Source organism: Periplaneta americana, chromosome 4, assembly GCF_040183065.1.
Source record: "Periplaneta americana isolate PAMFEO1 chromosome 4, P.americana_PAMFEO1_priV1, whole genome shotgun sequence".
Lineage (NCBI taxonomy): Eukaryota > Metazoa > Arthropoda > Insecta > Blattodea > Blattidae > Periplaneta > Periplaneta americana.
The window spans coordinates 28,598,856-28,614,641 of NC_091120.1; the positions used below are offsets into that span (position 1 = coordinate 28,598,856).

Below are 15,786 nucleotides of genomic sequence, written 5' to 3' on the forward strand. Positions count from 1 at the left end.
TTTAACGCTAATTTACTGTCTCTCATTATATGAACATTTAAAATGATTACTACATACTGTATTTATAGCTTAAATTGCTGAAAGCTTTTTCTGTAATGCTTCATTTCTTATACTACAGACTAATCTATCTCTAGAATTCCCTCTATTGTTAAAATAATGTTAATCAAATTTGAAATCTTCAATTAGCCTTTTTATCATAGAAATGAGTTGACATACCATTTTCTTGATTTCTTCCCAGTATTTTTTTGAGTAAAACTTTCCTAAATCATTGTTAATTCCTCGTGATAATTGATGTCGAATATTTTTAGGAGCTGCCCACAATTTAATTTTTTAGCTAGTTGAAGCTCCGAGTGCAGAGATGAAGGCAGCTGTTTTTTTTTTTTTTGTACCTACCTCCTTATTAATGCTAGTAACTACACAGAAAGCCTCAAATCTTTCCAAATACTCTTCCCAAAATCCACTTTCAAATTCACTTACTCTTCCAGTAATATTATTATTCATCCTCATCGCTAATAATAAATTGTTATTTAGAAAACAACAAAGGATCAGAATTTGGCTATTACAACAATAATCAACACGACCAAAAAAACAAAATACCGTTGGCAATCCATGGCCTACATTATATTATATCAGTGTGATTTCGGCCACACATATGAGCTACACATTAATTTTCTGTTATCACCAGTAACAAAGGCTACTTTTTGATGACTGATATTGGTTCAAAATCTTCACAAGAGAATATAACAGATCAAATGGTCCATTACTTGAAAGATTAGAAAGATGACCATTTCAATTTTTCGTGTTTAAAATGAAGTGGTTATATTTTTAGTAGAAATTATGTAGAATGTATTTACTTTCATATTGAGTTGACCTTAATTCCATGGTCTAGAGGAAAACCTTTAATTTGGGACTCCACTTGCGTTGACACTCTAGCTCCATCTCACTTACCGAATACCTCCAGACACGCAGCATCTGCTGCTGAATTAGCCGTGAAGAAGAAAGTCAATAAATATGCTCATCTTTTAGACAATTATATCTTTATCCCATTTGCTGTGGAGACCTTCGGTCCTTGGAGTCATGACGCTAAAGTTTTGGTATCTCAAATCGGCCAAATTTTGATCTCCATTACTGGTGATCGCCGTTGCACTACTTAATTGCGTCAACGCTTAAGTATTGCTATTCAATGTGGAAATGCAATGAGCGTTTTGGGTACTCTTCCAGAGTCCAGCCCTTTGGACGAACGTTTTCTCCTGTAAAATTTTTTATCTCTGTGTAAATGTTTATATTTATTCTTTATATATGTGTAATTGTAACGGTGAAAATATTGTTAATCAAATAATTATTTTTTTTTTTTTCATAAGTGTATATTATTTTTGGGAGTGTTTTTTGTAAGTAATTTTATGAGGTTGTTATTGATATGCTGATAAATTATTTGTACGAGTGCATCCAGCCTGGTAAAATAAGCATTTGTAGCGAAAACCTAATTTTAATTTTTCACTGTACTTATTGTTTCTTCGTTACCATTACAGTATATGCTGCGAAGGCTTGAGTTGATTCTAGATAATGAATTACAATGTTAGGATAGAAGGCTCTATATAAGCCAACAAATAAAATAGATGGTATGCCAGATTTAATTTTTCGACATCAGGGATGTCAGAAATATTGTATTTTCATATAAACCTCGAAGTACAATTTTTGCATTGTCATATTTCTTCCATACTTTTTATAATCGTCATAATATGTCAAGTTCTGGGAGGGCGCCAATTCTAGCTTCATCTTCTCTGGAAACTTGTGTGTAGTAACTACCATAATAAAATTATATGGGACATTATTCTTTAGTGGTCATCATCATTGTTATTGTCATCTTTTCATCACCGTAATCATCATCATTATTTCTTCAATTTATTAGGCCTCTGTAAGTAATTGATTAACTAGCGGACTTACTCGTGTTAATTATGTAAGTCTGTGCAGCTTACAGCTGTTTCGATGCTTCATCACACCATCTGTATTTGTGTACTATTGACTTGTAGAGTTGTCTTGATAATCTAGCTGTAAGCCGCACAGACTTACATAATTAACACGAATAAGTCCACTACTTAATCAATTACTTATATTCAAGTGTTGTTGTTGTTATCTAATGCCGGGCTTTGGCAACGAAGACACAGACTTACATAATTAACACGAATAAGTCCACTACTTAATCAATTACTTATATTCAAGTGTTGTTGTTGTTATCTAATGCCGGGCTTTGGCAACGAAGCCATTAGCGTTCTTGCTCTCCAATATTTCTCTGTGGTGGATCCATCAGGTAGAACTTCACAGGTTTGTAGATGATCTTCAGTCATTTCTTCTTCTTTATTGCATAGAGGGCAATTTGGATTTGTGTAAATTCCTATTTTATTCAAGTGTTTGGCCAAATAATCGTGTTCTGTAAGCAGTCTGAATTTTGCTACTGCAGATTTACGTGGGATTTCTGGAATAATTTCTGTTTTTTTTATTAAAATGCTACATTTTTTATCTTTGGCTTTGGTACATAGTGCTTGGTTTTGCTTGATTTTATATTTATTTTTAATTAGTCTTTTGATGGATGTAAAAGGTAGGCTTGTATTTGTATTCTGAATTAAATTGGATCCTTTTTTGGCAAGAAAGTCAGCAGTTTCATTTCCAGCAATTCCGCAATGTGCAGGTATCCATTGCAATTGAATTCTTTTCTGTAGTTTTTGAAGTTATTGGATCATTTTGTGACATTCTTTAATTTGGATGGACATCATTTTATATGAACTTATTGCATATAATGCTGCTTTAGAATCAGAGAGAATGACAGCATTTTGAAATTTATCTATTCTGTATAGTAGGTGTTGGAGTGAGATATGAATAGGCATTATTTCCGCATCAAAATTTGTTGTATGATGTCCTGCTGGTTGATAAAATGAGAATAACGTACACGTAATTCCTGAACCTGAGTTGTTATCGATAGTAGACCTATCTGTGTAGATATGTAACCATTCTTCTGGTGGGCATCTATTGTTCACAGCTTCTAATGCCAGTGCTTTTAGTACAGGTTTGAATATTCAAGTGTTAAAAGTAGTATACGCAAGATTCAAAATAGGCCTCTGTAGTTTATAGCGGATAGCTATTTATTTAGAGATTTTTCCAGTCTTATACAGTCTTTATTCTATGACAATTTTGATATTTTTCCTATATAAGCAAGAATAACAAACATTTCGTGGTACAAAGTACTGTATTATAAATATTTATGACACATAATGGATACAAAAATTGTTTACAAAGTTCCTATGAGCACAGTTGCTAGACAAAATTACATTGTAATAATTTCAACACAATCACTTTTCAAATTCACATCTTGATGAAGTTACCATTATGTATTAGATTCACAGAAATCGTTACAATGGGTTCTTCTTCCGGAGTCTTCCACAGTAAATATCCCCCCCTGTAGGACCAGTCTTTTAATATTTCAAGATTTGTTAATTTTTTTATAAAAATGGGAATTTGCTTCCACTGAAAAGGAAAGGAAAAAAATAATTAGAAGATTTTCATTATGCACTTTTCCTAAATTTTTCAGATACTATTAGTATTTTACCCTTCCATTACTATTGGCAATTGCTTGGAAAATTTCTTTTATGACAAATATAGTGAAACTTGTTCAGTATGATCATTAAACATAGTGCTCAATTTTGAAATAGCATAAGCATTATATTAGAGTTTATCAGTAATGAATTTTCAATCATCTCCTTCCTTTCCCATTTGGAATCTAATACCCATTCGGTTTTGTAAGTTTTCTGTTAGCTACATAGTATTAAACTAGTTATATTGCAGAAAGATATTGAATGATTTTTCCCGATTTCTCATGAAACTCTAAAAGTTTTAATTTGGAGGTAAGGGCAAACCCCTACGATACCCAGACAAATTTCCTAATAATTTTTTCTTAATGTAATGTTTCTAATAAACACTTTTCCGGAATGCCCATTTTCTTAATATTTTATTTCTACCTCTGGGTTCTCTAAAAGCCATTTGTAAGTATGTAAACAATTTTTTCTAAAAAACTGTAATTCCTAATAAACAGCGTGTTATAGTCTCACCAAGAGGAGGATCTCATATAAAGGTGAAGTTTATTGGGCGTGTAAGAAGACGAAAAGTATGTAGTTTAGTTCGATGCAGTGACTACCAAACTAATGACAGCATTAACATTCTCAAGGAATAAATGAATCTCCACACACTTACCCCTCAAACAGAAAAGAAACGGAAGTTGAGAAAGTGAAGCTGATCTTGAAACCTATTGCAGAAGACTGACCTGAAATTTCATCTGCAGACATCTCAAGAATTGAATCCATACCAGTAACATATGTTCTGGCATACTCGTTCTTCCTCCAGACCAAGGAAGTTTGAAAAGAACATTTAGAAGAGTTAGGCAACATGATCAACCACAAAAATCCAATTTTCTAAATGACTTGGTAGAAACATCTGCTCGATACCAACGAACTACATGCCTCTTTTGCACAATATAGGAACATAATGAGAGGATCGTACCCTTATGTTTGGGACCAGAAGAAATTTAGTATTACTGAGACAGAGTACTACTTGGTTCCTTGATGGTACGTTCAAAGAATGCCCAAATATATTCACCCAACTTTTCGTGATAGTGGAAATAACAAGATCAGGCTCTAATACAGAAGATGAAATTACAGAAATGTCACCACCATTAATTTTCGCCTTATCCTCTAAGCAGCAATGTCAGTATACTACAGTACTTCGGGAGTAATGAATAGACCTGCAGTCGATCTGGGTAGCGCAGTCGGTATAGCGCTGGCCTTCTGTGCGTGAGGTTGCAGATTCGTCCCAGCCCAGATCAATGACATTTAAGTTTACTTAAATGCGACAGACTCATGTCAGTAGATTTACTGACATGTAAAAGAACTCCTGCAGGACAAAATTCCAGCACACCAGCGATGCTGATATAACCTCGGTAGTTGCGAGCATCGTTAAATAAACCATAATTTAATTTAATATAGTTGCATTATTAGGAACTGATATAACTTCCTCAGAGAAGGTCATGACTTATTCTGAAAAATCCGTAATAAACAGTGTTGTTAAAGTGTTTCTGTATACTGAAATTAGCTGCTGTTTGTTCCATATTTGAGACAATCAATTTATAAGAAAATAAACCAAAGACCTTCAGGATGTGAAAATGTCCATCTGTATGTTCCTAGCGCTAACATTCATGCTGATTCAATAAGTAGGAGAAACCTTTGAACAAGTGAGGGTGCTTGTCCAAGAAGAAATTATTGTTATTTTGAAAACTGGTACATTAAAGAGAGGAAGGTGATTCTACCTTGTGCTAAGGAACCAATTACAAGTAACAAGGCATAACAGGCACCAGACTAATAATATCAACGAGGACTGATATAACCAACTGTAGCTTGCAGTGGGAAAAGATCATCCCAGTTTATGTAGCGCTTTTAGAGAATTTTAGCCTGTGCTAGCAAATTTTGAATTAGGGAAATCAGTGAGAAAAACAAACAAAAAAAAAAAAAAGCAACGCATGAAAGTGCAGAAGAAGCTTGGCACAGTGGTAACACAATATGAGACAAAGATGAAAACAAACATTTGTATTAACTCAAGACTTTAGGCCACAACATCAATTTGTAAACCAATAAATTTTTGTATCCTCCTGAAATTGTTTTCTTTTTATAGGAAAGAATACATTTATTTACGAAAATGATTTTGGGAATTTTGAAAATTCGAAAAATAAAATTAAGAAAACTGAATTTTACAGAAATGTGTATTTAGGAAAAAAGAATTAGGAAAATAAACTTTTAGGAAAAAGTATTATTAGGAAACATTTTTAGTAAAAATATTTTAGGAAAAAATGTCCAGGAACAAACACCTACATTGTCAGCTTATATTGCTCTCTTGATTTGAGTTTACATTATATGCTGAATTCACTGCTGTATTTGATGATTACTTTCGTGAACATACTTTCATCTTCGGAGAAAGGCTGGCTACCTTTACAAGTTTCACAGTATATTACATGTTCTTTAATTTCCAAGCAACTGACAAAACTTTTACTGAATAGTTTAAAAGCAGCGAATTTTTATTCTTTGATCTTATATTAAAGGGCTTTCTGTGAAATAATTTTGATTGTTGCAAAATGGAATTCATAATGGAATATTATTGAGCTTGATCAGTTTGTATATTTGTACAGGTGAAGGTGTCTCGTGTTTGTCAGTTTTTGGGTGCAACGAGCATGGAACTTTGTCAAATGTGAATTGGTGTGAAAGTCGTTCCGATAAATGTGGGATTTTAATGCTTCTTGATTTTTCGTGGTTTGATTGACATTGTTCAATTAAATGTGAATCACCAGAAGTACGTGATTTATTACGATTAGTAAAACCATCAGTGAAGTATGAATTTTTGCTAGACTTATTACTAATTACGCTGTCTGTTTGGTATTCTGGATTCGGCTTCTTATTTTTGAGATAATGACAATTGTCTACATGAAAATGGTGGCCGATTTCAATTGTGTCTTCGCTATCATTTGAAAAATCTCGATCAAATAGTGACAAATCTTTGTCGTAGTTAATGTGCTTCAGCTGCTTCTTGTTTAGGAACAGACCTGATGCTGTTCTAAGATTATAAAACTCGTTTTGTTTTTGCAAGCAACGTGACTTTTTCTCCATTTTTATGAGGGGGCAAGTTGAATTTTGTTGCTTGACATTTAGTGACTGATCAATTAAATATGAGTTATATAGATCTGCGCATGTCTCACTTTTGTGTTTATTTTTTTTATGAAGTGAAAGATTCTTTTTTACTCTAAAATCATAACACTCCTTATGAGCGTGTGTTTGTGTATTACAATCTTTGCAAAAATGATAATTAAATTTAGATTCTGACTTATTGTATTCGATACGGGTTGAAGATGTAAGAACATGTCCACTTCCTGTATTGAAATTACTGACGCATCTTTTATTAATCTTTTTACAGTTGTGACGAATTTTTGAAGTTGAAATGGAAGCTACACAGCTGTTAGTGTTTCTGAGGTTTGCCCTTTGCATGTATTCATAAATGTCAAGCCAGATATCGTCAATCTTTTGTCTAGTCTTGGTAGATGGAATGGTTTTGTTAGATGGTGTGCTAAGATACCGTTGATTTCGTTTCTCCATAAGAGCATGCTCCAGCTGTGCAATACGTGCTTCGTGGCGTGTACGCTGCGCCTGGGCCCTCTCCTGCTGCTCTTCCATTTGCTTTACCAACTTCTCAAGACGCATCACTTGAATCTGTTTATTCTCTAATGTTGAATACAGTTCTTGCAGTTCTTCTGCTTTGGTTGCAATTTCCTTGTTAACCTTAAAAATAAAAGATTAGTATTAAAGTTTCATGTATGTCTGGTGTTCAACAACACAAGTAATTATTCACATAACATTCTAAGGATGGAATTCATAGTCGTCACTTATAAAATGAGTGAACCCTTAAGTAATAAGTGTTTGCTTATAATAAGGGAACCCTTAAGTCAATTCCGAATTCATAGACAACACTTATTTTCACGTAATGAGTGCTCACTTACAGCTGCCGGACATGACGTCATAACAAAAGCTGACTCTCATTGAACTAATCGAAAGCAGCTCTACATGTGGAGTTGCTATAATAACGACTTATCAATATTATTGTACTGAATAAGTTATATACAGCAATAGTTTCATGATATGTTAAATTCTAGTTGTATGTTAGTTATAGTTATAATCAGATATCCTACTAATTGGAACACGTGTTTTGTAGTAATGAATTTCTTAAATAAATTAATTAAGCCTATTAGGCCTATAATACTCTACATTGAATTTATTAACATAGTGTTATATTTACTCTGTAATTTGCCAATTATAGCCACATTTTACATTTTTGGCTATGATATCTATACTTAACTCTTTTTAATTAATTTTATTTGGTATTTTTCATTTATATCTAGATCTGTGTCTTTTATTTAGGTAGTATCTATTTGCTTTTTTTTTAATTTTTAATTTTTAATTTGTAATTACACTTGTATCTGTTTTATCTCTTTTTTCATGTTATGTGCAATTCTATGTTTTTTAACAAATGTCTGTGCTGTCTATTGTAATTGGGACTTTGCCCTGTTATAGACATAAATAAATAGATAGACAGACAGACAGACAGATAGATAGATAGATAGATAGATAGATAGATAGATAGATAGATAGATAGATAGATAGATAGATAGATAAGTAAATAAATAAATACCGGTAAGTAAATAAATAAATAAATAACGATGAATTTGGCTAGAGGAACAACTTCGAATTGATCTGAAAACGATATCGCTTCTTAAATTCCAGTTCACTATACATTTCCAGAGGATTCTCCATGTCTCTAATATACCTTTTTGGGACACGTATATTTTCCTCATTTCGTTCAACAAACTCCACAAAATCCTCAAAATCATTCTGAGTATCCATTTTGAAAATGAGAGGTCACTTAAGGGTACAGATCAGCTCACATAAGTAATCACTCATTATGTGAATGACGGACAACTATGAATTAGAAATGAGTATAAGTAACCACTTAAGAGTTCACTCATTTATAAGTGACGACTATGAATTCCGCCCTAAGAATGAGATACATATGCTGTCCACAAATTGTTCCCCTGATTATGAAATTTAATAACATTTTTATTTTTATTGATATCAAGAGCTATCTGCTACAGTCAGCTTAACAGCAGTTATTTATACAATTAGAAATATTATCCAATATTCTTTTGAGAAGAGTAACTCTCTCTATTATCCTGGACTTTCTTAATGGCATATTTTAGGACGAAGTTAAAAGTAAAGGTGATAGTGCATCTCCTTGCTTTAGCCCATAGTGAATTGGAAAAGCATCCAACAGAAACTGGCCTATACGGATTCTGCTGTACGTTTCACTGAGACACATTTTAATTACTCGAACTACTTTCTTGGGAATACCAAATTCAATAAGAATATTATATAAAACTTCTCTCTTAACCGAGTCATATGCCTTTTTGAAATCTACGTATGAATAACTGATGTACTGTACCCTTATACTCCCATTTTTTCTTCAATATTTGTCGAATAGGCCTACAAAAAATCTGATCAATACTCGATCTATTATTTCCAAAACTGCACTGATGATCCCCAATAATTTCATTTGGATATGGAGTTAATTATCTCAAAAGAATATTAGACAAAATTTTGTATGACTCAACGAAAGTGATATTCCTCGAAAGTTACTACAGTTAGTCTTGTCCCGCTTTTTAAAGATAGGTACAATTATGAACTGCTTCTATTGTTCTGTTACAATTTCTTTCTCCCAAATAGTAAGTACAAGCTTACAAATTTCGCTAGATAATGTGCTTCCACTGTCTTTATTAATTCTGCTGAAATTTGATCTATACCTGGTGACTTGTAATTTAGAAAGTGTAGGTTCGGGTACAAATGACTCAGCAGTTTGTATTTGAATTTCGTTCCAATCATTTCTATTTGGCCTATGTACATTTAGTAGTTGCCCAAAATAGTTTTTCGATCTGTTCAGGATTGAATGAGAATCTGCAAGCAAGTCACCATTCTCATCCTTCACCACATTTACCCGTGCCGGATATCCATTCTTAAATTCCTTTATGCTCTTATAAAATCTCTAATGTTTTTATTCTTACTATTTGTTTCTACCTCATTGAGTTTTTCCTTTAAATAATCTCTCTTATTCCTAAGTGTATGGCTTGCTTCCGGTCTTTCATTGAAATAAATCCTTTATTCGCTTCAACAGAATCCTGTAAGAATTTCAATTTTGCCTGTTTTTTTCTTTCTACTACCGTGCAACAATCTTCATGAAACCACGGTTTCTTTTTCTTAGTTTCATAATAACCTATGCTCTACTCGGCTGCAATTGAAGACATTATTTCTATTTTCCCACACTATTAACATCTATAGTTGCGACGCTGTTATTCCCGGCGTGACTCCTCCTCTTTGCTTACGTCTTAGGAAGTGAAGGCTCTATAAAGTCTAGGTAGGTAGTATCATACGAGCTACCATACGAGGAATCTATTTGCCACACCGTTAAACATTATCAGTCGTAGCTCCTATGATAATAAATCAAACGCACTGTAATTCAGCAAATAATTGAGCGGCAAATAACGTCTTCGTGTGCTTTCTGCGAACGCCAACGAAAGAGACAAAATGGCGGGCGATTATATTAAGTATTTATCGAGCCTTAAGAAGTGAATAACGTCTTCATCAGCGAATCACAAGACGCACACGTTTAAATGTAGCTGACCTGCAACGCGATTGGCTGCCGGAAATTAGAGCGACGGAACTTCCTCAACTTCGTCGAAACTTCCTAAAGCGGCAAACCTATGTGAAATTTCGACCTGATAATGTTGCTTAGTTTCCTCATCCTTTAATTTCGGAATATTGAATCTCCTAATATTAACTTGTTGCTCTACTCGCTTGGCTACTGATAGTCTTTGTCTTAATTCTCCAATTACCAAATAATGGCCAGAATTACAATCTGCCCCCCTGAAGGTCCGAATGCCTACTATACTAGTATGTCTTCGTTTATCTATGAAGATGTGATCTCTTTGGTTGTGTGTCAATCTGCCTGGAGAAGTCCAAGTATATTTACGTATATCCGTCGTCGTCGTCGTCGTCCTAACAAGTATTAGGCCAAGTGGCCTGTTACGGTCTCAAACTAGAATTTTCAGTCCATCTCTTCTTTGGACGGCCTAGAGATCTTTTGCCATACGGATGGTAATGAAACAGTGCTTTTGGAATTCTGCATCGATACATTCGTTCGAGATGACCCTTCCACTGAAGTTGAAATTTGCTGATGAACTGCATAATGGGTTCTATTTGAAGTTCTTGCATTATGTCCTCATTTTTTTTATGATCCCAGCAAGTATATCCATTTTATTAATGATCCCCATGGTTTTATTATATTTACATATTTTTTCAGCAATATCTACTTCATCATAAGGTGATAGTGTATAGCCAAGATAAGTAAAGGTATTTACTCTTTCTATTATTTTATTATTCAAACAGATTTTACTTGGTACAGGAAATTTCCCACAAAATGACATGATTTTCGTTTTTTCAATATTAATTTCCATGTTATATTTTTCACTGACCATATTTAAATTGAGTACTGAATATTGTAAATCATCTTCAGTTGATGCCATGAGAACTAAATCATCAGCGAAAAGTAAAGCATCAAGCTGCAAATTTCGATTAATTGGAATAAATCCATGGCTTGTCTATCGCCAATCTTGAATGATTCTATTTATACAGGGACATCATTTTATTTTTACTTCAATTTTTATTGTACCTGAGATTTTTAATGTACTTCACTCCCACCCCTTCTACTAATGAAGTTCCAACTGTTCTCCAGACAGAATAAAGGCCGCTTATAGTAAACAGCACTGAGTTATTGAGTATAGTACGTTCCAGAAATATGTTCGCATTTTCCAGTGACGAAAGAACTTTCAATATTGAATCATATTTTCGCACAGGTACTGTCCGTTTGCTTACGTCGCATCCCGATTTCCCCCACCTGCTTCTGCACGCCCCTCTGTAAAAGCTGGGCTGTCTTAGCTCTTTTCTGAAAACATTAATTTCTGTTAGGAATTGGACGTTTACGTAATATTATACAACTGTTTAAAATAACTTAAATAAAAGGGCCTCGTTAAGTAATTAACTGTCACGTGATTTCCCTCCTTTCTACGATCCTGCGGCATAACCACTTGGACGGACAGTAGATAGCATGTTGAGTAATTTTATCTGTGCGGGTCGGGCAGAAGTGAAGATTGAATTTACAGTACATAAGGTACTCTTTTATAGAGTAGGTACAGAATTATTTCAACATGAGTTACTAGTACGAAGGACGAAACTGGTAATTGGAATTAGATGCAATAGTCTATAGTGCGATAATATGCACAAAAGAACTGAAGCCTGTATCGAAATGAACGGCCACCATTTTCAAAAATGTGTTTAAATATCCATATTATGATTATTTTTCAATTGAACTTCATTCTCTATATTGTACGCTAATGTGCTGTAGACAGTATAATATACACTGCATAATGAATACGTTCTCATGAATAGCTCAGTTCGTGAGTAAAAACACTTATTCTTAATACAGTACTGCATTTTGATTAAACAAAAACCTAATGAAAATTATCGAACTCAAAATCGCGATATTTCCTAGTTTACGTAAATTAAGTACTTTTCTTCCCTCCTATACCTAGTAAAGTGATTTGTTTGTGTTTTACGCCAGTATCATCGAACTCCAGTCGTGGAAGGGGTAGCAAACGGTGTTTCCGGTTCTCTAAAGGTATAGCCAGGTTAATATTAAAAATGTTAGTAAAAATAAAATGATGTCCCTGTATATATAATGAACAGAAGTGGTGAAAGGCCACAGCCTTGTCGTACTCCACTATAAATGGGTCGGTCGCCACTGTGAAAGTTTATTGTTGCTTCGAATTGCTATGATGGTTGTTTTATATATGTTGTAAATATTTATGTATATCCTTATGGGGAAATGTTGTACTTTTGACAGTTACATTTTTTGACGTGGCAAATTTGACTAACAAATTATTATTTTCTACACTTTTAAAATAATTTTCGTTAAATAAACGAAACAAATAAAATATTGTAGTCAACGCGTTACAAAACTAGTTTCAGTAAATATTTGAGGAGAAAAATTCGCTCCGAGACCGGTGATCGAACCCGGGTCCTTGGTTATACGTACCAAGCACTGTGACCACTGAGTTACACCGATTTCAATTCACAGCACCGGATCGAACTCTCCCCCTTCAATGTTTCCCTTTTGACCTGAATCCAAGTTAGGCATAACCTATATGTTGACGTTTTACGTCCAAGTCAACTGCCATTATGCAAGGGGCGCACTCAGCTGAGTGACTTATTTGGCCGGGATTCCGCAGTTAAGTACACAGTAATCTGTACAGAAATATGCACTGCTAGCTACGAGAATATTAAAGATTTTATTAATTTGTCCTACAGAATAATATCTGTAATATTGACAGTCAATGGGGGAGAGTTCCATCCAGTGCTGTGGATTGAATTCGGTGTAGCTCAGTGGTCAGAGCGCTTGGTACGTAGAACCAAGGACCCAGGCTCATTCCCCGGCGCCGGAGCGAATTTTTCTCCTCAAATATTGATTGTCAATATTACAGATATTATTCTGTAGGACAAATTAATAAAATCTTTAATAATAGTTTCAGTAACTCGCGGGTATTAGAACTCTCCCTCCGGTCGTATTCAAATTTAACCTTCTCGTTACTGAAGCTTCACTTTGTAACTAGTTGTCTAAATAACTATTACAACATTAATGATTAATAGCTACTTTATAATCACTGATTATAATGTTACCACAGTCTAGTAAATACAGTCACGAAGCTTGAGTTGTGAGGGTTCTAGGAACAGTAGACTGTGCAGGTACTATTTCGCATTGTCTGTAATGAGGCGATAGTAGCGATCCTAGTGGTTAGCAATTGTCAATGGATGCATCAGTGGCGGCTCCTGCATATTTCTTAAGAGGAGGAAAGAAGTTAACAGCACTAAATGACACCTTCTTGAATGAAACATGCTACAAATTAGCCTACATGCATACATATAAGACCAGGTAGTGTTGGGGTTGGCCTTCACTTCAGTATAGCAATAATCTGTTCTTGTAAACTGAGTTTCGTAAATTGTCCAACATATATTATGTTTTCACTTCCATTCATTGTTGAATAATTGCACAAATTAACAATTACAAGAAAATTCACAACCTCGTAGCATTTTTCGAGCACACTGCAGCATCATACGTGTTGGAAGAGACTAGCTACTAACTCGTAACCGGAACCGTTTTACCGAAATGGAAATGGGAATGGGAAATAATCTGAGGAAATCGAGAACACTGCACCCACCCACGTGGTCTGTTTGTCACATGTACATTTTAAAAGTTCAGTATCACATGCGTTTGAAGAATGTCAGTTCTTGTAAAGTCATACTATCATTATTGTTCAAAGCTGCCGGTGGCCGATTCATTTTTTATGTTAAAAATGATGTAGTTTGGAGTACCTACTTTCAGTTTCAACTATATTTGTACAAAACTGACAACTTGGCTGAATTTCAGGGGCCAACTACGTAAAACTACTTCCTCTTTGTTTTGCATAAACCCGACTTTAACTTTCAAATAACCACGAAAGTTTCAAACCATATAAAGTGCAATGAATAATATTTTTGATTTATAATTAAAAAAAAAAAAAAAGTTTACATGGTATCTTTCATAGCGTTGCGTTAAAACTGTTTTTGTTGTGTCTCCTCCTAGATGTGTTATAATCCGGTTGAATGCAACATCGTTAGGTGGTAGCGGTAGCGAGCTTGCTGCACAACCAGTCGGTTTCTATTCCCCGCCCATGACTGAATCAGAGGAGGATCTCCTCCCTCTCCGTTCATTTACTTGCTTTAAAACTCTGCTTCTTTCCCTGGCCGCTAGCGCGCTGTTGTTTATATGTGTTAACTGCAGTAGAGGAGGAATGGAGTGCCTTTCCTCCAAACAGACAATCTCGCATCTTTCTCACAGTTTTCTACAGCACATGAGCGCGCTTCGTTTAAAGCTCGATCAACCGCGTTTTTCTTATAGCTGTGAACTTAAAAATTATCGAATCTTCCTCGAATTTCAAGGCACATATTTTATTTGGTATTTACTTTCAAAAGAAGAAAATGTGAGGAGGACGTTCCTCCCTTCCCTCCCCCGAGGAACCGCCACTGGGATGCATATTTACTATGTATTGAGCTTCGTGACTGTATATACTAGACTGTGCTGTTACTGTGTTATGATGTGTAATGTAATGTTTAATGCGTAGTTATTAATCTCTCAGGATGTTTAATGAATAAAAGTATTTGAATAGGTTACCTTGTCGGCTTTCTTTTCTCTCTCATCAAGGTCTGACTGAAGTGAATTGATGTGTTCATCTTGTCGTTGTTCTTTGCCTTTTAGCAATCCAATAAGTTCGTCACGTACTTTCAACACCTTGCTCTGCTCACGCATCAGACGATCTCTCTGTTCAACTTCCAGTTGCTTCTGAGTGAGGGCTTGTTCAAGCTGTTCATTTTGATGAACGGCTTCTGATACTGTAACTTCCAGATCTAGTACCTGGTTATGGAATACAAAATAACCTTTTAGTGCATGGTTAACACGACTTCACATTAAAAAGAAATAGAATATGTTCAAAACCAAGCTCTCAGGCTCATTACTGGTGGAATCAAAAAATTCCAATAGTTTCTATGAGATTCCTCACTAATATTAACAGCATCAAAATGACAATAGAAGAAAAAGCACTGATTCAATATGAAAAACTTATCAGATTATCAGGAAACAATTGGCATTCATGCAGTCTTCTCTGTAGATTGAAAATTCAAAAAAATTTCATATTCATGGTTCAAGAATTAAAGCAGAAAATCAATATCCCGAATTTAAAAGAAAACTTACAAATTAAACCAAACCCTTTAACTCTATTAAATATAGAATATAATCTAAATTTAACAGAAGAAATACTGAAATCAGAAGTAAGCACTGAAATAATGAAACAATTGTCTTTAGAGACAATTAATAATAGGTACCCTCCACAAAACTGCCTTCATTTATACACCGACGGATCTTTGATCTCCAGAGAACAAGGTGCCGGTGCAGGTGTTACGTGCTGTCTCTTCTCACTTTATAGATCTCTTGGATATGGAACAATAAGTT

The 15,786-nt window shown here is 34.5% G+C and overlaps 1 protein-coding gene across 1 annotated transcript in view; it reads right to left on the bottom strand.

Moving 5' to 3' along the window:
- Nucleotides 1-3,133: 3,133 nt before the first annotated feature.
- The window catches only part of LOC138697642 (putative leucine-rich repeat-containing protein DDB_G0290503), a 59,368-nt gene continuing 46,715 nt past the window's right edge, over nucleotides 3,134-15,786 (bottom strand). Inside the window, exons 13-15 of the mRNA XM_069823068.1 lie at nucleotides 14,953-15,192; nucleotides 7,162-7,364; nucleotides 3,134-3,519 (exon numbers count right to left, since the gene is read on the bottom strand). Of these exons, the coding sequence (XP_069679169.1) occupies nucleotides 3,495-3,519; nucleotides 7,162-7,364; nucleotides 14,953-15,192 (468 nt within the window). The 3' untranslated portion in view covers nucleotides 3,134-3,494. The remainder of the gene's footprint in view (nucleotides 3,520-7,161; nucleotides 7,365-14,952; nucleotides 15,193-15,786) is intronic.